General features: G+C 45.9%; 1 protein-coding gene across 7 annotated transcripts in view; it reads left to right on the top strand.

Moving 5' to 3' along the window:
• The window catches only part of ppp3cb (protein phosphatase 3, catalytic subunit, beta isozyme), a 57,571-nt gene that overhangs the window by 9,974 nt on the left and 25,097 nt on the right, over nt 1-22,500 (top strand). For 2 of the 7 annotated variants that reach the window (XM_052513368.1, XM_052513377.1), the window contains exons 2-4: nt 15,925-16,125; nt 18,351-18,475; nt 18,883-18,994. In XM_052513368.1, the coding sequence (XP_052369328.1) occupies nt 15,925-16,125; nt 18,351-18,475; nt 18,883-18,994 (438 nt within the window). Of the gene's footprint in view, nt 1-15,924; nt 16,126-16,185; nt 16,219-16,278; nt 16,312-16,516; nt 16,550-16,835; nt 16,869-16,925; nt 16,959-18,350; nt 18,476-18,882; nt 18,995-22,500 lie in introns of those variants that run through there. The other 5 variants (XM_052513404.1, XM_052513397.1, XM_052513396.1 and 2 more) reach the window with 5 other exon arrangements.

Raw genomic sequence — 22,500 nt, 5'->3', positions numbered from 1 at the left:
GCGATGTTATCTACAAAATAGTTTCCAACACTCTACTCAGCAAACTGGATGCAGTTTATCACAGTGCCATCCGTTTTGTCACTAAAGCACCTTATACCACCCACCACTGCGACCTGTATGCTCTAGTCGGCTGGCCCTCGCTACATATTCGTCGCCAGACCCACTGGCTCCAGGTCATCTACAAGTCCATGCTAGGTAAAGCTCCGCCTTATCTCAGTTCACTGGTCACGATGGCAACACCCACCCGTAGCACGCGCTCCAGCAGGTGTATCTCACTGATCATCCCTAAAGCCAACACCTCATTCGGCCGCCTTTCGTTCCAGTTCTCTGCTGCCTGTGACTGGAACGAATTGCAAAAATCACTGAAGTTGGAGACTTCTATCTCCGTCACCAACTTCAATCATCAGCTATCTGAGCAGCTAACCGATCACTGCAGCTGTACATAGTCTATCGGTAAATAGCCCACCCATTTTTACCTACCTCATCCCCATACTGTTTTTATTTATTTACTTTTCTGCTCTTTTGCACACCTATATATCTACCTGTACATGAACATCTGATCATTTATCACTCCAGTATTATTCTGTAAAATTGTAATTATTCGCCTACCACCTCATGCCTTTTGCACATAATATATATATATATTTTTTCCTTTTCTACTGTGTTATCGACTTGTTAATTGTTTACTCCATGTGTAGACAACTGTGTTGTCTGTTCACACTGCTATGCCAGGTCGCAGTTGCAAATTAGAACTCAACTAGCCTACCTGTTGTATTCGGCGCACTTGACAAATACACTTTGATTTGATTTGATAAAGCCATGATATAATTTTCTGGAATTTTCCAAGCTGTTTAAAGGCACAGTCATCTTAGTGTATGTAAACTTCTGACCCACTGGAATTGTGATACAGTGAATTATAAGTGAAATAATCTGTATTTCAATTACTTGTGTCATGCACAAAGTAGATGTCCTAACCGACTTACCAAAACTATAGTTTGTTATCAAGAAATTTGTGAAGTGGTTGAAAAACAAGTTTTAATGACTCCAACCTAAGTGTATGTAAGGGAATACCCCCCTGTATTGGACAAAAATGAATGGCATGTCATTGGCATCGGACAAACCATATACACATTGGCCAATACCACCCAATTCGGCGTTGATTCATCCAAAGTGTATTGCAAATGCCATATGGTAATTGCCAGTTGTAACACTTTAAAAATTCAACAGGGGGCAAATGCGCTCCACCGGGGTTGTTCATATTGGATATGTAACCCAAATTAATGTCCAAAAGTAAAATTTTGAAAAAATGAAATTTTTTCAAAAACTTATCACCCCTTAAAAAAGTGCTTTCTGGACCGTTTTCGAAATTCTTTCGATTTTTTTGTCAATTACACATGTGTAAGAACTGTATGAATATACTTTTGTCCAATTTTATTATCATAATTTTTTTAATTTTTTTATATGCGCATAAGGAATATGTTTTGTCCAATTCCAATATGATTTCATAGGAAGTCAAAAGTCAAAAGTCAAAAATGTCAAAATTTTGTAAAAACTTCACACACCCATAAAAAGTGCTTTCTGGACCGTTTTCGAAATTCTTTCGATTTTTGTCAATTACACATGTGTAAGAACTGTATGAATATACTTTTGTCCAATTTTATTATCATAATTTTTTTTTTTTTTTTTTTACATGCGCATAAGGAATATGTTTTGTCCAATTCCAATATGATTTCATAGGAAGTCAAAAGTCAAAAGTCAAAAATGTCAAAATTTTGTAAAAACTTCACACACCCTTAAAAAGTGCTTTCTGGACCGTTTTTTGAAATTCTTTCAATTTTTTTGTCAATTACACATGTGTAAGAACTGTATGAATATACTTTTGTCCAATTTTATTATCATATTTTTTTATATATTTTTTAAATTGTGCATAAGGATTTTTTTGTGGGCCAAATGACGTAAGAAATTTGACATGCTCAAAAATCCTGCAGAAATGCAAAATTGACTGGCCTGATGAACTCGGGATGGCCGGGCAGTGATAGTTGTTCCTTTCCATCACTCGTTGTGTTGACTTCATCATGTCCATTTTGTGATGTTTTTCACTATATAATCATATTGCAAGTGCACGTGCATTTGCAATATGTTTCAATGTGCATTTACCATATGAAATTTGACCTTGCTCAAAAATGCAAAATTGACTGGTCTGATGAACACAGGATGGCCGAGCAGTGATAGTTGTACATTTCCATCACTCGTTGTGTTGATTTCATCATCTCCGTTAGGTGATGTTTTTACACTATAGAATCATATTGCAAATGCACGTGCATTGTTGTGCAACTGGTAACCCAAAAATAAAAATATGGTTGTAAATGCATTTACCGGTCATTCTGATATTAATGCTCGCTATGGGAACACAGGATGGCCGGGCAGTGATAGTTGTACATTTCCATCACTCGTTGTGTTGATTTCATCATGTCCATTAGGTGATGTTTTTACACTATAGAATCATATTGCAAGTGCGCGCGCATTTGCAATATGTTTCAATGTGCATTTACCATATGAAATTTGACATGCTCAAAAATGCAAAATTGACTGGTCTGATGGACACAGGATGGCCGAGCAGTGATAGTTGTACATTTCCATCACTCGTTGTGTTGATTTCATCATGTCCATTAGGTGATGTTTTTCACTATAGAATCATATTGCAAGTGCACGCGCATTGTTGTGCAACTGGTAACCCAAAAATAAAAATATGGTTGTAAATGCATTTACCGGTCATTCTGATATTAATGCTCGCTATGGGAACACAGGATGGCCGGGCAGTGATAGTTGTACATTTCCATCACTCGTTGTGTTGATTTCATCATGTCCATTAGGTGATGTTTTTACACTATAGAATCATATTGCAAGTGCGCGCGCATTTGCAATATGTTTCAATGTGCATTTACCATATGAAATTTGACATGCTCAAAAATGCAAAATTGACTGGTCTGATGGACACAGGATGGCCGAGCAGTGATAGTTGTACATTTCCATCACTCGTTGTGTTGATTTCATCATGTCCATTAGGTGATGTTTTTACACTATAGAATCATATTGCAAGTGCGCGCGCATTTGCAATATGTTTCAATGTGCATTTACCATATGAAATTTGACATGCTCAAAAATGCAAAATTGACTGGTCTGATGAACACAGGATGGCTGAGCAGTGATAGTTGTACATTTCCATCACTCGTTGTGTTGATTTCATCATGTCCATTTGTTTATGTTTTCTCACTTTTGCAAAGTCACTGTGCATTTGCAATATGGTTCAATGGGCAGGTACCATCACGAATTTGTCATGCTATAAAAATCCTGCAGGAATGTGAAATTGACTGGCCCGATGAACTCGGGATAGCTGGGCAGTGATTCTGGTTCATCTCCATGGCTCGTTAGGGTTGATTTCAGAATGTCACTTTTGGTGATGGTCCCTCTCCGTTTAAACATATTGCTAATGTACAAAAGTCAACTAGCAAGTCAGTGTCCATCAGTCAATTAGATGTCATTTTGACACCAAACTGATACCAATTGACACCAAACCCACTTTTCCCAACTCATTTAGAAGCCAACTATCATATATGTCAGAGCAGGCCCATAATTCACAGCGCCTTTAGTTTAAAACATAATAAAAACGTAAAACACATAGTTACGTTCTAGCTGCGGGTCCAGGTCAGACATTATGTGAAGGCCTATGTGAGGCGACCCCGAATCCCGAGTTTCGGCTCGATAGGTCCTTCGGTGCCCGAGTAAAACCCTAATTGGTGCTGAAAATCCACTTTTTCCATGCCTTGCTATGGGGTCCTTGAATGAGCTATCGGACCGAAACGTTGGGGTCCGTCTCTATGGGCCGAGCCGGTTCCAATGCACCTAGTCTTGTGTCTCTGAGACTTTTCTAAATGTCGCCATTTTCGTAATGGTCAAAATGAATTGAAATCATTGCAAATGTACGAGGCTATTTCTCGGTCCGAGAACCTTCTAGAGCCACCTAACTCACCACGCACTATCGACCCGAGGTCTAGAACAGGTTTCTAAAGTTTCGGAACTCTAGGTCTGACGGTTCTTTTAGCTCGAACAAAGCTAACTATTGGAGGCACTGTCTGTCTCTACAACCCCCAATACGTCCCTCCTTCCAAGTTGTGTGTCTGTGTGATTTAGTTTTCCTTTGAAATTTTATGGGAAAAATGACTGATTTACAGTTCATGGGGGTTGCCTAATCACACATATGAAGTTTTGGACAGATCTGACTTTTTAACCCCTCGAAACAGCCCCTGAGACACCAATTAAGGCACTTCCGGTTGGCACAGGAAGCTATAAGTCAACACATATCCTCACTGGGCTATGCTTTTACAGAATCCTGTGTTTTAAGTCCTTACGTTAAGAATTGACTGATTTACACAGGGTTGAATGCACTATGTCTATCAAACTGCAGGCAGGTAATGGAAAAACACTTTTAGGGTGATTTTAACCACTTCCGGTTGGTCCAGGAAGCCTAGAATCAACACAGGTAGACCTCATACTGGCCTGATGGACTGTTATCAAAGACAGGTTCATACGGCATTCATAACCCATATAGACTTCAGGTTGAATTTAGGGGTGCAGGCAATGTATTCCTATGGGGAGAGAAATCAATGCAAACTATTTGAAGTAAACACCTTCTTTTAACTATTAAGGGTTAATGCCACACGGTCAACGTTAGGCTTGCACGGATCGGAAGGACCTTAGGAACGTACCTGAGGTCGAATTGTGCTTCTCACCCTAACGGTTCTCTCACTGTCACCCAAAAGCAAATGACGTTGTGGGGCAGGCTTCATTTTGGGCCTACTTTTCTAATGGTCGCTGCGCTCAGACCGAGCGAGCTACGGTCAAGCGGGATATCTCGTTGAACTCGGCACGGCCTAGAGATTATGTTTATGCCATTGCCTGCTCTCTGTGTCTTTGAGAACCGCACTTTTTCACTCCAGCCTTGCTGTGTGTGCGTGTGAGAGCTTTTCTTTGACATCTGTTGGGAGAAATGACTGATTTACAGTTCATGAGGGTTACCTAGTCACACATATGAAGTTTTGAAAAGATCTGACCTTTTTAACCCTTGGAAACTGCCACTGTGACATCATTAAAGGCACTTCCGGTTGGCACAGGAAGCTATAAGTAAACCCATGTCTTGATTGACATAGAAACTTACAGAATCCTGAGTTTTAAGTCCTTACGTTAAGAATTGACTGATTTACACAGGGTTGAATGCACTATGTCTATCAAACTGCAGGCAGGTAATGGAAAAACAATTTTAGGGTGATTTTAACCACTTCCGGTTGGTCCAGGAAGCCTAGAATCAACACAGGTAGACCTCATACTGGCCTGATGGACTGTTACCAAAGACAGGTTCATACGGCATTCATAACCCATATAGACTTCAGGTTGAATTTAGGGGTGCAGGCAATGTATTCCTATGGGGAGAGAAATCAATGCAAACTATTTGAAGTAAACACCTTCTTTTAACTATTAAGGGTTAATGCCACACGGTCAAGGTTAGGCTTGCACGGATCGGAAGGACCTTAGGAACGTACCTGAGGTCGAATTGTGCTTCTCACCCTAACGGTTCTCTCACTGTCACCCAAAAGCAAATGACGTTGTGGGGCAGGCTTCATTTTGGGCCTACTTTTCTAATGGTCGCTGCGCTCAGACCGAGCGAGCTACGGTCAAGCGGGATATCTCGTTGAACTCGGCACGGCCTAGACATTATGTTTATGCCATTGCCTGCTCTCTGTGTCTTTGAGAACCACACTTTTTCACTCCATCCTTGCTGTGTGTGCGTGTGAGAGCTTTTCTTTGACATCTGTTGGGAGAGATGACTGATTTACAGTTCATGAGGGTTACCTAGTCACACATATGAAGTTTTGAAAAGATCTGACTTTTTAACCCCTCGAAACAGCCCCTGAGACACCAATTAAGGCACTTCCGGTTGTCACAGGAAGCTATAAGTCAACATATATCCTCACTGGGCTATGCTTTTACAGAATCCTGAGTTTTAAGTCCTTACGTTAAGAATTGACTGATTTACACAGGGTTGAATGCACTATGTCTATCAAACTGCAGGCAGGTAATGGAAAAACACTTTTAGGGTGATTTTAACCACTTCCGGTTGGTCCAGGAAGCTTAGAATCAACACAGGTAGACCTCATACTGGCCTGATGGACTGTTACCAAAGACAGGTTCATACGGCATTCATAACCCATATAGACTTCAGGTTGAATTTAGGGGTAAAGGCAATGTATTCCTATGGGGAGAAGTCAATGCAAACTCTTTGAAGTAAACACCTTCTTTTAACTATTAAGGGTTAATGCCACACGGTCAAGGTTAGGCTTGCACGGATCGGAAGGACCTTAGGAACGTACCTGAGGTCGAATTGTGCTTCTCACCCTAACGGTTCTCTCACTGTCACCCAAAAGCAAATGACATTGAGGGCCAGGCTTCCTTTTGCGCCTTCTTTTTTTTTCAAGGTCGCTGCACTCAGAGCGAGCTACGGTCAAGCGGGGCGTCTCGTTGAACTCTGCACAGCCTGGAGACTATGGTGATGCCATTTTTTGTGTTGATTTCAGAATGCCATTTTGGTGATGGTCCCTCTCCGTTTAAACATATTGCTAATGTACAAAAGTCAACTAGCAAGTCAGTGTCCACCAGTCAATTAGATGTCATTCTGACACCAAACTGATACCAATTGACACCAAACCCACTTTTTCCAACTCATTTAGAAGCCAACTATCACATATGTCAGAGCAGGCCCATAATTCACAGCGCCATTAGTTTAAAACATAATAAAAACGTAAAACACATAGTTACGTTCTAGCTGCGGGTCCAGGTCAGACATTATGTGAAGGCCTATGTGAGGCGACCCCGAATCCCGAGTTTCGGCTCGATAGGTCCTTCGGTGCCCGAGTAAAACCCTAATTGGTGCTGAAAATCCACTTTTTTCCATGCCTTGCTATGGGGTCCTTGAATGAGCTATCGGACCGAAACGTTGGGGTCCGTCTCTATGGGCCGAGCCGGTTCCAATGCACCTAGTCTTGTGTCTCTGAGACTTTTCTAAATGTCGCCATTTTCGTAATGGTCAAAATGAATTGAAATCATTGCAAATGTACGAGGCTATTTCTCGGTCCGAGAACCTTCTAGAGCCACCTAACTCACCACGCACTATCGACCCGAGGTCTAGAACAGGTTTCTAAAGTTTCGGAACTCTAGGTCTGACGGTTCTTTTAGCTCGAACAAAGCTAACTATTGGAGGCACTGTCTGTCTCTACAAACCCCAATACGTCCCTCCTTCCAAGTTGTGTGTCTGTGTGATTTAGTTTTCCTTTGAAATTTTATGGGAAAAATGACTGATTTACAGTTCATGGGGGTTGCCTAATCACACATATGAAGTTTTGGACAGATCTGACTTTTTTAACCCCTCGAAACAGCCCCTGAGACACCAATTAAGGCACTTCCGGTTGTCACAGGAAGCTATAAGTCAACACATATCCTCACTGGGCTATGCTTTTACAGAATCCTGAGTTTTAAGTCCTTACGTTAAGAATTGACTGATTTACACAGGGTTGAATGCACTATGTCTATCAAACTGCAGGCAGGTAATGGAAAAACACTTTTAGGGTGATTTTAACCACTTCCGGTTGGTCCAGGAAGCTTAGAATCAACACAGGTAGACCTCATACTGGCCTGATGGACTGTTACCAAAGACAGGTTCATACGGCATTCATAACCCATATAGACTTCAGGTTGAATTTAGGGGTAAAGGCAATGTATTCCTATGGGGAGAGAAATCAATGCAAACTTTTTGAAGTAAACACCATCTTTTAACTATTAAGGGTTAATGCCACACTGTCAACGTTAGGCTTGCACGGATCGGAAGGACCTTAGGAACATACCTGAGGTCGAATTGTGCTTCTCACCCTAACGGTTCTCTCACTGTCACCCAAAAGCAAATGACGTTGTGGGGCAGGCTTCATTTTGGGCCTACTTTTCTAATGGTCGCTGCGCTCAGACCGAGCGAGCTACGGTCAAGCGGGATATCTCGTTGAACTCGGCACGGCCTAGACATTATGTTTATGCCATTGCCTGCTCTCTGTGTCTTTAAGAACCACACTTTTTCACTCCATCCTTGCTGTGTGTGCGTGTGAGAGCTTTTCTTTGACATCTGCTGGGAGAAATGACTGATTTACAGTTCATGAGGGTTACCTAGTCACACATATGAAGTTTTGAAAAGATCTGACCTTTTTAACCCATGGAAACTGCCACTGTGACACCATTAAAGGCACTTCCGGTTGGCACAGGAAGCTATAAATAAACTCATATCATGATTGGGGTATGCCTTTACAGAATCCCGAGTTTTAAGTCTTTACGTTAAGAACTGAGTTATTTACGGAGGGTTTAGTGAGTGTGTGTTATTTCAGAAAATCATAGAAAATCACAGAAATCTCGCAGAGCTCCGCAGCACACTTTAAAAAGATTCGTAAGAACAACCTGCAACTGGATCTGTAACCGTTGAAAAAAAACACCTATCCGTGAACATCACCAAGGTGTCGTTGTACGATTTCTCTTAAATGACGATAGATAAATGGCTGGTTCTTTTTTATTGACACCGGAGGCTCCTTGACTTTGACGTGAAGTGGAAAAATAATTTCTCTATTTTCATTTTGGACCTTTAATCCCAGATAAATGGCCATAACTCAAAAACCGTTGAGGCCTAGACGCCATCTTGTTCGGGGCCAACTGCCCATTATGCCGCCCCTACGCTCACCGAGTTTCGGCTTCTAAATATTTTCAGTTTTCGAGATAAGGCCCCGTCGTGAATCGTGATGTTTTGTAGCAATAGCCATATGATTGCTTATGCCCTCTTGTGGGAATTTCCGGGACATGGGAAAAATGACATAAATCTTATTATTTTTGTAAAACGGAAACCGAATGTCCGACAACGTTCATTTGATGACTTCCTGGTAGGTCCGGCCCTGCCGCTCGGCCCGACGCCGTCCGCGAATTTTACAAACGATTTCGGACGTCTAGTAAGGGACCGTACATTTGCAATATGGACTTTCTCACTAACCATACAGGTACTGCCGAATTCTTCCCTTAAGGTATGTAAACGTCCTACCTCAACTGTATGTGTGTTCGTGTCTCAGTGTGTGTATGGGCTTTTGCCCTTGCGCCTGTGTGTGTGTGAGTCCTCACGTGCAGCTGGGAGCTCTTGCTTTATCACTCTCCTCACCAGTCATCTCCAGCAGTGCCCTAAGGGCCTTCATTATGTAAGAGAAACACCGCTGCAAAGTGCAAACCGACAACTCAGCCATAGCTATGCTGAAATAAAGCCTGTTAGGCCACCTATAACACAGACAGTACATTCAAGTTTAAAGTTTTACTAGTTGTATATACGGGATACGCATGGTACACATCGTCCAATGAAACGCTTACTTCTCGAAAATGCAACAACACTAAAGAAATAAGAAATATTAAATAAGAAATACTAAAAGATGGCCTACACACAATACCCCATAAAGTGGAATTATGTTTTTTTAGAAACGTGTACAAATGAATGCAAAATTTAAAGCTGAAATGTCTTGAGTCAATAAGTATTCAAGTTCAACATAAAAAAAATGTGCTTAACAAGTCACATAATACGTTGCATGTTTAACATGATTTTTGAATGACCACCTCATCTCAGTACCCCACACATACAATTATCTGTAAGGTTCCTTATTGGAGCAGTGAACTTAAAACACAGATTCAACCACAAAGACCAAGGGAGGTTTTCCAATGCCTTTCAATGTGTTTCATTGATCACTGCATTGTTGCAAGAAAGACATTTCACTGTACTTGCGCACGTGACATTCAACTATTTGTAGATGGGTAAAAATAAAAAAAAGAAGACGTTGAATATCCCTTTGGTGAAGTTGATAATTAGACTTTGGATGGTGTATCAATACACTACAAAGATACAGGTGTCCTTCCTAACTCAGTTGCAGGAGAGGAAGGAAACCGCCATGAGACCAATGGTGACTTTAAAACAGTTAGAGTTTAATGTCTGTGATAGGAGAAAACTGAGGATCGATCAACAACATTGTAGTTACTCAACAATACTAACCTAAATGACAGAGTGAAAAGAAGGAAGCTTGTACAGCAGGGGTGTCAAACTCAATCCACAGAGGGCCAAGTGTCTGGGTATTTTTGTTTTTTGCCTTTCAATTAAGACGTAGACAACCAGGTGATGGGAGTTCCTTACTAATTAGTGACCTTAATTCATCAATCAAGTACAATTGTAGAGGCAAAATCCTCAGACACTGGGCACTCTGTTGAATGAGTTTGATAAAAGTGCTGTACAGAATAATATTCCAAAATATGCATCCTGTTTCCAAGAAGGCCCTAAAGTAAAACTGCAAAATACAAGCATTATGTTTAGGGCAAATCCAACATATCACATCAATTAGTACCATTCTCCATAATTTCAAGCACGGTGGTGGCTGAATCAAGGTTATGGGTATGCTTATTGTCAAGGATTAGGGAGTGTTTTAGGATAAAAAGAAACGGAATAGAGCTAAGCACAGGCAAAATCCTAGAGGAAAACATGGTTCTGACTGCTTTCCAAGACACTGGGAGACAAATGTTTCTGAGTAGCCTATTTACAGTTTTGACTTTAATCTGCTTGAAATTCTATGGCAAGACATGAAAATGGCTGACTTAGCAATGACTAACAACCAACTTGACAGAGATTGAATATTTATTTTTTTAAAGTGAAAATTTGACCAAGAAAGACTCACAGCTGTAATCGCTGCCAAAGGTGATTCGAACGTGTATTATAAACTGGGTGGTTCGAGCCCTGAATGCTGATTGGCTGACAGCCATGGTATATCAAACTGTATACCACGGGTATGACAAAATATTTATTTTACTGCTCTAATTACGTTGGTAACCAGTTTATAATAGCAATTAGGCACCTCAGGGATTTTTGATATATGGCAAATTTCAAGGCTAATGGCTGTGTCCAGGCACTCCGTGTTGCGTAGTGCTTAAGAACAGCCCTTAGCCATGGTATATTGGCCATATACCACACCTCCTCATATCTTATTGTTTAATTGACTCAGGGGCGTGAATAGTTAGGTAAATTAGATATTTCTGTATTTCATTTTCAATAAATTTGCTAACATTTCTAAAAACACGTTTTCACTTTGTAATTATGGTGTATTGTGTGTAGATGGGTGAGAAAAATACAATATTTAATCCATTTTGAGGCTGTAAGAAGAAAGAAGAAACCCACACACTGCTCTTGCTAGTATCGCTACTCTTTATGAAGCTTCCCGTATCGGCCTCAAGGCCTTCCTCAGAGGGTTTTACATTTATACCCTTATGGAGATTTTGCTCCATCCACATCGTTTCAATGCATCTAATAGGGTTGGAGTCTAGGTCAAATAAACACCTGTTACCAAATATAACAATGTGCATTTCATAAGTACTCTAATACAGTGTGCACCTTTGGAATTCAGGCTGTAACACAACAAAATGTCAAATAAGTCAAGGGGTATGAATACTTTCAGAAGGCACTGCAGTCCAATATTTACACATGTAAAGTGAAGGTGGGGGGGGGCAGTGTATATACTGAGCAGTAGAAAAAAAAGTCTGGTAGGAGCAGTTGTGATGTGTGTGTAGCATGAATGTATATGTGTGTATGTGTCTGTGTGGGTGTGTGCTAAGGAGTGGAGAATGATGGCTTGTTGGTATCAGACCTCATGCTCCGATACTGGAGCACACTCTTAAAGGGAGTGCTCCTAATCTCAGCTTGTTACTTGTATAAAAGACACCTGTCCACAGAAGCAATCAATCAAACAGATTCCAAACTCTCCACCATGGCCAAGACCAAAGAGCTCTCCAAGGATGTCAGGGACAAGATTGTAGACCTACACAAGGCTGGAATGGGTTACAAGACCATTGCCAAGCAGCTTGGTGAGAAGGTGACAACAGTTGGTGCAATTATTTGCAAATGGAAGAAACACAAAAGAACTGTCAATCTACCTCGGCCTGGGGCTCCATGCAAGATCTCACCTCGTGGAGTTGCAATGATCATGAGAACAGTGAGGAATCGGCCCAGAACTACACGGGAGGATCTTGTCAATGATCTCAAGGCAGCTGGGACCATAGTCACCAAGAAAACAGTTGGTAACACACTACGCCGTGAAGGACTGAAATCCTGCAGAGCCCGCAAGGTACCCTGCTCAAGAAAGCACATATACATGCCCGTCTGAAGTTTGCCAATGAACATCTGAATGATTCAGAGGACAACTGGGTGAAAGTGTTGTTGTCAGATGAGACCAAAATGGAGCTCTTTGGCATCAACTCAACTCGCCGTGTTTGGAGGAGGAGGAATGCTGCCTATGACCCCAAGAACACCATCCCCACCGTCAAACATGGAGGTGGAAACATTATGCTTTGGGGGTGTTTTTCTGCTAAGGGGACAGGACATTTTCACCGCATCAAAGGGACGATGGACGGGGCCATGTACCGTCAAATCTTGGGTGAGAACCTCCTTCCTTCAGCCAGGGCATTGAAAATGGGTCGTGGATGGGCATTGACCCAAAACACACGGCCAAGGCAACAAAGGAGTGGCTCAAGAAGAAGCACATTAAGGTCCTGGAGGGGCCTAGCCAGTCTCCAGACCTTAATCCCATAGAAAATCTGTGGAGGGAACTGAAGGTTTGAGTTGCCAAACGTCAGCCTCAAAACCTTAATGACTTGGAGAAATTCTGCAAAGAGGAGTGGGACAAAATCCCTCCTGAGATGCGTGCAAACCTGGTAGCCAACTACAAGAAACGTCTGACCTCTGTGATTGCCAACAAGGGTTTTGCCACCAAGTACTAAGTCATGTTTTGCAGAGGGGTCAAATACCTATTTCCCTCAATGAAATGCAAATCAATTTATAACCTTTTTGACATGCGTTTTTCTGGATTTTTTTGTTGCTATGCTGTCTCTCACTGTTCAAATAAACCTACCATTGAAATTATAGACCGATCATTTCTTTGTCAGTGGGCAAATGTACAAAATCAGCAGGGGATCAAATACTTTTTTCCCTCACTGTATATATATATATATATATATATATATATATATAGAGAGAGAGATAGATAGATAGATAGATAGATAGATAGATAGATAGATAGATAGATAGATAGATAGATAGATAGATAGATTAAGTAGTTTCCCTGTATCCTGCTGCGTCCAGTACAGTATATAATGTGAATTACATTTCTCTCTCCTTTTTCTCACCCTGTCGCCCTGTCTCCCCATCTCTCTCTCCATCCCCACATCTCTACCCCATATCTCTCTCCATCTCTCTCTCCATCCCCATATCTCTACCCCATCACTCTCTCCATCTCTCTCTCCATCCCCATATCTCTACCCCATCTCTCTCTCCATCCCCATCTCTCCCCCATCTCTCTCTCCATCCCCATCTCTCCCCCATCTCTCTCTCCATCCCCATATCTCTCTACCCCATCTCTCTCTCCATCCCCATCTCTCCCCCATCTCTCTCTCTCCATCCCCATCTCTCCCCCATCTCTCTCTCCATCCCCATCTCTCCCCCATCTCTCTCTCCATCCCCATATCTCTCTACCCCATCTCTCTCTCCATCCCCATCTCTCCCCCATCTCTCTCTCCATCCCCATATCTCTCTACCCAATCTCTCTCTCCATTCCCATCTCTCCCCCATCTCTCTCTCCATCCCCATATCTCTCTACCCCATCTCTCTCTCCATCCCCATCTCTCCCCCATCTCTCTCTCCATCCCCATATCTCTCTACCCCATCTCTCTCTCTACCCCATCTCTCTCTCCATCCCCATCTCTCCCCATCTCTCTCCATCCCCATCTCTCTCTACCCCATCTCTCTCTCCCTCCCCATCTCTCCCCATCTCTCTCCATCCCCATATCTCTCTACCCCATCTCTCTCTCCATCCCCATCTCTCCCCATCTCTCTCCATCCCCATATCTCTCTACCCCATCTCTCTCTCCATCCCCATCTCTCCCCATCTCTCTCCATCCCCATATCTCTCTACCCCATCTCTCTCTCCATCCCCATCTCTCCCCATCTCTCTCCATCCACATATCTCTCTACCCCATCTCTCTCTCCATCCCCATCTCTCCCCCATCTCGCTCTCCATCCTCATCTCTCCCCCATCTCTCCATCCCCATCTCTCCCCATCGCTCTCTCCATCTCTCCCCATCTCTCCCCATCTCTCTCTCCATCCCCATCTCTCCCCCATCTCTCTCATCCCCATCCCTCCCCATCTCTTTTCCCCCCATCTCCCCCCTCATCTATCCCCCATCTCTCTCTATCTCCATCCCTCCCCCATCTCTCTCCATCTCTATCCCTCCCCCATCTCTTTATTCCCTCATCTATCCCAATCTATCTCTCCACCCCCATCTATTCCCCATCTGTCTCTCCATCCCCATCTATTCCCCATCTGTCTCTCCCTCCCCCATCTCTCTCATCCCCATCTCTCCCCCATCTCTCCCCATCTCTCTCCATCCCCATCTCTCCCCATCTCTCCCCCATCTCTCTCTCATCCCCATCTCTCCCCATCTCTCTCCATCCCCATCTCTCCCCCATCTCTCCCCATCTCTCCCCCATCTCTCCATCCCCATCTCTCTCTCCATCCCCATCTCTCCCCCATCTCTCTCCATCCCCATCTCTCCCCATCTCTCCCCCATCTCTCCCCCATCTCTCCATCCCCATCTCTCCCCCATCTCTCTCTCCATCCCCATCTCTCCCCATCTCTCTCCATCCCCATCTCTCCCCCATCTCTCCCCAATCTCTCCCCATCTCTCCCCCATCTCTCCCCATCTCTCCCCCATCTCTCCATCCCCATCTCTCCCCATCTCTCTCCATCCCCATCTCTTCCCATCTCTCCCCCATCTCTCCCCATCTCTCTCCATCCCCATCTCTCCCCCATCTCTCCCCATCTCTCTCCATCCCCATCTCTCCCCATCTCTCCATCCCCATCTCTCCCCATCTCTCCATCCCCATCTCTTCCCAATCTCTCTCCATCTCTCTCCATCCCCATCTCTCCCCATCTCTCCCCATCTCTCTCCATCCCCATCTCTCCCCATCTCTCCATCCCCATCTCTCCCCATCTCTCCATCCCCATCTCTCCCCATCTCTCCATCCCCATCTCTCCCCCATCTCTCTCTCCATCCCCATCTCTCCCCATCTCTCCATCCCCATCTCTCCCCATCTCTCCATCCCCATCTCGCCCCATCTCTCTCCATCCCCATCTCTCCCCCATTTCTCCCCATCTCTCCATCCCCATCTCTCCCCATCACTCTCTCCATCCCCATCTCTCCCCATCTCTCTCCATCCCCATCTCTCCCCATCTCTGTCTCCATCCCCAACTTTCCCCATCTCTCTCTCCATCCCATCTCTCCCTCCATCCCCATCTCTCCCCCATTTCTCTCTCCACCCCCCATCTCTCCCCAATCTCTCTCTCCATCCCCATCTCCCGCATCTCTCTCTCCATCCCCAACTAACCTCATCTCTCTCTCCATACCATCTCTCCCTCATCTCTCTCTCCATCCCCATCTCCCCATCTCTCTCTCCACCCCCATCTCTCCCCCATCTCTATCTCCACCCCATCTCCCCCATCTCTCTCCATCCCCATCTCCCCCATCTCTCTCTCCATCCCCAACTAACCTCATCTCTCTCTCCATCCCATCTCTCCCCCATCTCTCTCTCCATCCCCATCTCTCATCCATATCTATCTCCATCACCATCTATTTCTCTCCATCCCTATCTCTCCCCCATTTCTCTTTCCATCTTTCTCCCTCTCCTCTTTCCTCCTTCTCCCATTCCTCTCCTCTTCCTAGCGGTCCCCTTCCCCCTGAGCCACAGACTCTCCATGAAGGAGGTGTTTGACTGTGAGGGGAAGCCCAGAGTAGACCTGCTAAAAGCCCACCTCACCAAGGAGGGTCGCCTGGAGGAGGTGGTGGCCCTACGTATCATCAATGAGGGAGCCGCCATCCTGCGCCAGGAGAGGACCATGCTGGATATAGAGGCCCCAGTCACAGGTGAGGAGGGAGGGGGAGTGGGGAGGGAGGGTGAGGAGAGGAGAGTGGAGAGGAAGGAGAGGACCATGCTGGATATAGAGGCCCCAGTCACAGGTGAGGAGGGAGGGGGAGTGGGGAGGGAGGGTGAGGAGAGGAGAGTGGAGAGGAAGGAGAGGACCATGCTGGATATAGAGGCCCCAGTCACAGGTGAGGAGGGAGGGGGAGTGGGGAGGGAGGGTGAGGAGAGGAAGGAGAGGACCATCCTGGATATAGAGGCCCCAGTCACAGGTGAAGAGGGAGGGGGAGTGGGGAGGGAGGGTGAGGAGAGGAAGGAGAGGACCATCCTGGATATAGAGGCCCAAGTCACAGGTAACAATGAGGGGGAGTGGGGAGGGTGGGGGGAGGAAGGAGAGGACCATGCTGGATATAGAGGCCCCAGTCACAGGTGAAGAGGGAGGGGGAGTGGGGAGGGAGGGTGAGGAGAGGAAGGAGAGGACCATCCTGGATATAGAGGCCCCAGTCACAGGTGACAATGAGGGGAAGTGGGGAGGGTGGGGGGAGGAAGGAGAGGACCATGCTAGATATAGAGGCCCTAATCACAGGTGACGATGAGGGGGAGTGGGGAGGGAGGGTGGGGGGAGGAAGGAGAGGACCATGCTGGATATAGAGGCCCCAATCACAGGTGAAGAGGGAGGGGGAGTGGGGAGGGAGGAGGGGGGGGAGGAAGGAGAGGACCATGCTGGATATAGAGGCCCCAGTCACAGGTGAGGAGTGAGGGGGAGTGGGAGGGAGGGTGAGGAGAGGAGAGGAGAGGAAGGAGAGGACCATGCTGGATATAGAGGCCCCAGTCACAGGTGACGATGGGGGGGAGTGGGGTGGAAGGGTGGGTGGGGGCAGGAAGGGGAGGACCATGCTAGATATAGAGGCCCCAATCACAGGTGACGAGGATGGGGAGGGGACAAGGGGGAGAGGACAGGGGAGATGACAAGGGGAGAGAGGACAGGGGAGATGACAAGGGGAGAGGACAGGGGAGATGACAAGTGGAGAGGACAGGGGAGATGACAAGGGGAGAGGACAGGGGAGATGACAAGGGGAGAGGACAGGGGAAATGACAAGGGGAGAGGACAGGGGAGAGGACAAGGGGAGAGGACAGGGAGGGGACAAGGGGAGAGGACAGGGGAGATGACAAGGGGAGAGGACAGGGGAGATGACAAGGGGAGAGGACAGGGGAGTGGACAAGGGGAGAGGACAGGGGAGATGACAAGGGGAGAGGACAGGGGAGATGACAAGGGGAGAGGACAAGGGGAGAGGACTGGGGAGATGACAAGGGGAGATGACAAGGGGAGATGACAACGGGAGAGGACAGGGGAGATGACAAGGGGAGAGGACAGGGGAGATGACAAGGGGAGAGGACAGGGGAGAGGACAGGGGAGAGGACAGGGGAGATGACAAGGGGAGAGGACAGGGGAGATGACAAGGGGAGAGGACAGGGGAGATGACAAGGAGAGAGGACAGGGGAGAGGACAGGGGAGATGACAAGGAGAGAGGACAGGGGAGAGGACAGGGGAGAGGACAGGGGAGATGACAAGGGGAGAGGACAGGGGAGATGACAAGGGGAGAGGACAGAAAACAAGACAAGGGAGAAGACTGAGATTCAGAGAGGAGAGAAAGGAAGAGAGTTGTCTAGCTGCCTGTAACCCACATTAAAGACAACCAGCTACTGGTTATCTTTGGCATGTGAATGGTATCTGCAAGATAATTCCATGACTGCACACATCCCACACACACAGTGAGAGAAGAGAAGGTAGCTGCCTAGCCACTTTTTGGTGGAAATACTGCTAGTCCCTAGAGAGAAGAGGTGGTCGGCAGGCCACAGGCCGGCTGAAGACACACACCGTCACACATACATAGCAGCTATTACGCTTCAACTCGCTAATGCTTTATGCTGTCTGTTCTGTAGGAACATATGACAGACATTACGGAGAGAGTGTAGTGGTGGTAGTGCCACTGTCAAAGTAGTGTTTTTTTTTTAAATTTGACAATTGACATTCACTTGAAAGAGGAGAGAAAGGGTTGTTGGTTACCCTTCTACTTTGTTGTCAATTCCTGAGACTGTTTGTCATCTATTGTAAAAGGACAGTAAAACAAGACGAAACTGAAGTAACAGGAATGTGATTCTGTAGTACTGATGTTGTCTGTTTAACAGTGTTCTATGAGTGTAACGTTGTTTCGACATTGTGTTTCAGTGTGTGGAGACGTCCACGGTCAGTTCTTTGACCTGATGAAGCTGTTTGAGGTGGGGGGTTCCCCCGCGACGACACGCTACCTCTTCCTAGGGGACTACGTGGACCGGGGTTACTTCAGTATTGAGGTGAGGGCACACGACAGTACCTAGTGCACACTACCTAGTGCACACTCCCTAGAGCACAATAGTCCACACTACACTCTTTTAAAGAAAAGGTTCCAAAAGGGTGCTTTGGCTGTCCCCCTTTTCCCCCGAGGTTCTACGCCGAAGAACCCTTTAAGGTTCTGGATAGAACTTTTATTTCTAAGAGTGTAACTACTGCATACTACCTAGGGACACTACTTAGTGCACCCTGGCTACTGCTTATTTACCTAGAGGCACACTACTTTCTGCATACTAGGAAGTGTTTAACAAGGTTGCTTTGAATCTAGGACTTCGAGCCTGAAGTCATGTGAATAGCTAGTGGGTCATTTTTTCCTCTGAGCCGTACTGTTACTAACAGATCTTTCTGTGTTCTGTCTCTCCTCTCTCAGTGTGTGTTGTATCTGTGGTCATTGAAAATCCTCTACCCAAAGACGTTATTTCTTCTACGGGGAAACCATGAATGTAGACACTTGACAGAATATTTCACTTTCAAAACAGAATGTGAGTATCTGTGGTCTCTCCCTCTTCCTGTTCTCTCTCTTCCTGTATCCTCCCTCATTCCACCCTTTTCCCCCTCCTTCATACTAGCATCCTGTTGCACTCTCTATCCTCTCTCTCCTTCTCTTACACTCTTTCATCTCTTCTTTCTATGTTGTTCCATCTCTCACATGACTTTCTCATCCAACACTAGTTCCAACTTCTCCATACATTCTCTCTCTCTCTCTCTCTCTCTCTCTCTCTCTCTCTCTCTCTCTCTCTCTCTCTCTCTCTCTCTCTCTCTCTCTCTCTCTCTCTCTCCCTCCCTCCCTCCCTCCCCGCCCTCTCTCTCTCTCTCTCTCTCTCTCTCTCTCTCTCTCTCTGTCTCTCCCTCTCTCTCCCTCTCTCTCTCTCTTTCCCCCCTTTCTCCTTCTCTCTCTTCCTCTCTCTTTCTTTCTCTCCCTCTCTCCCTCTCTCTCTCCCCCTTTCTCCCCTCTCTCTCTCTCTCTCTCTCTCTCTCTCTCTCTCTCTCTCTCTCTCTCTCTCTATCTCTCTCTCTTTCTCCCTCTCTTTCTCTCCCTCTCTCCCCCCTTTCTCCCTCTCTCTCTTCCTCTCTTTCTTTTATTTTTTTATTTTTTTTATTTCACCTTTATTTAACCAGGTAGGCTAGTTGAGAACACCTTTATTTAACCAGGTAGGCTAGTTGAGAACAAGTTCTCATTTGCAACTGCGACCTGGCCAAGATAAAGCATAGCAGTGTGAACAGACAACACAGAGTTACACATGGAGTAAACAATTAACAAGTCAATAACACAGTAGAAAAAAGGGGAGTCTATATACATTGTGTGCAAAAGGCATGAGGAGGTAGGCAAATAATTACAATTTTGCAGATTAACACTGGAGTGATAAATGATCAGATGGTCATGTACAGGTAGAGATATTGGTGTGCAAAAGAGCAGAAAAGTAAATAAATAAAAACAGTATGGGGAGGTAGTTAAAATGGGGAGGTAGGTAAAAATGGATGGGCTATTTACCGATAGACTATGTACAGCTGCAGCGATCGGTTAGCTGCTCAGATAGCAGATGTTTGAAGTTGGTGAGGGAGATAAAAGTCTCCAACTTGCAATTCGTTCCAGTCACAGGCAGCAGAGAACTGGAACGAAAGGCGGCCAAATGAGGTGTTGGCTTTAGGGATGATCAGTGAGATACACCTGCTGGAGCGCGTGCTACGGGAGGGTGTTGCCATCGTGACCAGTGAACTGAGATAAGCCGGAGCTTTACCTAGCATGGACTTGTAGATGACCTGGAGCCAGTGGGTCTGGCGACGAATATGTAGCGAGGGCCAGCCGACTAGAGCATACAGGTCGCAGTGGTGGGTGGTATAAGGTGCTTTAGTGACAAAACGGATGGCACTGTGATAAAAAGCATCCAGTTTGCTGAGTAGAGTGTTGGAAGCTATTTTGTAGATGACATCGCCGAAGTCGAGGATCGGTAGGCTAGTCAGTTTTACTAGGGTAAGTTTGGCGGCGTGAGTGAAGGAGGCTTTGTTGCGGAATAGAAAGCCGACTCTAGATTTTATTTTCGATTGGAGATGTTTGATATGAGTCTGGAAGGAGAGTTTACAGTCTAGCCAGACACCTAGGTACTTATAGATGTCCACATATTCAAGGTCGGAACCATCCAGGGTGGTGATGCTGGTCGGGCGTGCGAGTGCAGGCAGCGAACGGTTGAAAATCATGCATTTGGTTTTACTAGCGTTTAAGAGCAGTTGGAGGCCACGGAAGGAGTGTTGTATGGCATTGAAGCTCGTTTGGAGGTTAGATAGCACAGTGTCCAAGGACGGGCCGGAAGTATATAGAATGGTGTCGTCTGCGTAGAGGTGGATCAGGGAATCGCCCGCAGCAAGAGCAACATTGATATATACAGAGAAAAGAGTCGGCCCGAGGATTGAACCCTGTGGCACCCCCATAGAGACTGCCAGAGGACCGGACAGCATGCCCTCCGATTTGACACACTGAACTCTGTCTGCAAAGTAGTTGGTGAACCAGGCAAGGCAGTCATCCGAAAAACCGAGGCTACTGAGTCTGCCGATAAGAATATGGTGATTGACAGAGTCGAAAGCCTTGGCAAGGTCGATGAAGACGGCTGCACAGTACTGTCTTTTATCGATGGCGGTTATGATATCGTTTAGTACCTTGTGCGGCTGAGGTGCACCCGTGACCGGCTCGGAAACCAGATTGCACAGCGGAGAAGGTACGGTGGGATTCGAGATGGTCAGTGACCTGTTTGTTGACTTGGCTTTCGAAGACCTTAGATAGGCAGGGCAGAATGGATATAGGTCTGTAACAGTTTGGGTCCAGGGTGTCTCCCCCTTTGAAGAGGGGGATGACTGCGGCAGCTTTCCAATCCTTGGGTATCTCAGACGATATGAGAGAGAGGTTGAACAGGCTGGTAATAGGGGTTGCGACAATGGCGGCGGATAGTTTCAGAAATAGAGGGTCCAGATTGTCAAGCCCAGGTGATTTGTACGGGTCCAGGTTTTGCAGCTCTTTCAGAACATCTGCTATCTGGATTTGGGTAAAGGAGAACCTGGAGAGGCTTGGGCGAGTAGCTGCGGGGGGGGCGGAGCTGTTGGCCGAGGTTGGAGTAGCCAGGCGGAAGGCATGGCCAGCCGTTGAGAAATGCTTGTTGAAGTTTTCGATAATCATGGATTTATCGGTGGTGACCGTGTTACCTAGCCTCAGTGCAGTGGGCAACTGGGAGGAGGTGCTCTTGTTCTCCATGGACTTCACAGTGTCCCAGAACTTCTTGGAGTTGGAGCTACAGGATGCAAATTTCTGCCTGAAGAAGCTGGCCTTAGCTTTCCTGACTGACTGCATGTATTGGTTCCTGACTTCCCTGAACAGTTGCATATCGAGGGGACTATTCGATGCTATTGCAGTCCGCCACAGGATGTTTTTGTGCTGGTTGAGGGCAGTCAGGTCTGGAGTGAACCAAGGGCTATATCTGTTCTTAGTTCTGCATTTTATGAACGGAGCATGCTTATCTAAAATGGTGATGAATTTACTTTTAAAGAGTGACCAGGCATCCTCAACTGACGGGATGAGGTCAATGTCCTTCCAGGATACCCGGGCCAGGTCGATTAGAAAGGCCTGCTCACAGAAGTGTTTTAGGGAGCGTTTGACAGTGATGAGGGGTGGTCGTTTGACTGCGGCTCCGTAGCGGATACAGGCAATGAGGCAGTGATCGCTGAGATCCTGGTTGAAGACAGCGGAGGTGTATTTGGAGGGCCAGTTGGTCAGGATGACGTCTATGAGGGTGCCCTTGTTTACAGATTTAGGGTTGTACCTGGTGGGTTCCTTGATGATTTGTGTGAGATTGAGGGCATCTAGCTTAGATTGTAGGACTGCTTGGGTGTTAAGCATATCCCAGTTTAGGTCACCTAACAGAACAAACTCTGAAGCTAGATGGGGGCGATCAATTCACAAATGGTGTCCAGGGCACAGCTGGGAGCTGAGGGGGGTCGGTAG

The sequence above is a fragment of the Oncorhynchus keta genome, chromosome 4 (assembly GCF_023373465.1).
Source record: "Oncorhynchus keta strain PuntledgeMale-10-30-2019 chromosome 4, Oket_V2, whole genome shotgun sequence".
Classification (NCBI taxonomy): Eukaryota; Metazoa; Chordata; class Actinopteri; order Salmoniformes; family Salmonidae; genus Oncorhynchus; species Oncorhynchus keta.
This window is presented reverse-complemented; position numbering and strand designations above follow the sequence as displayed.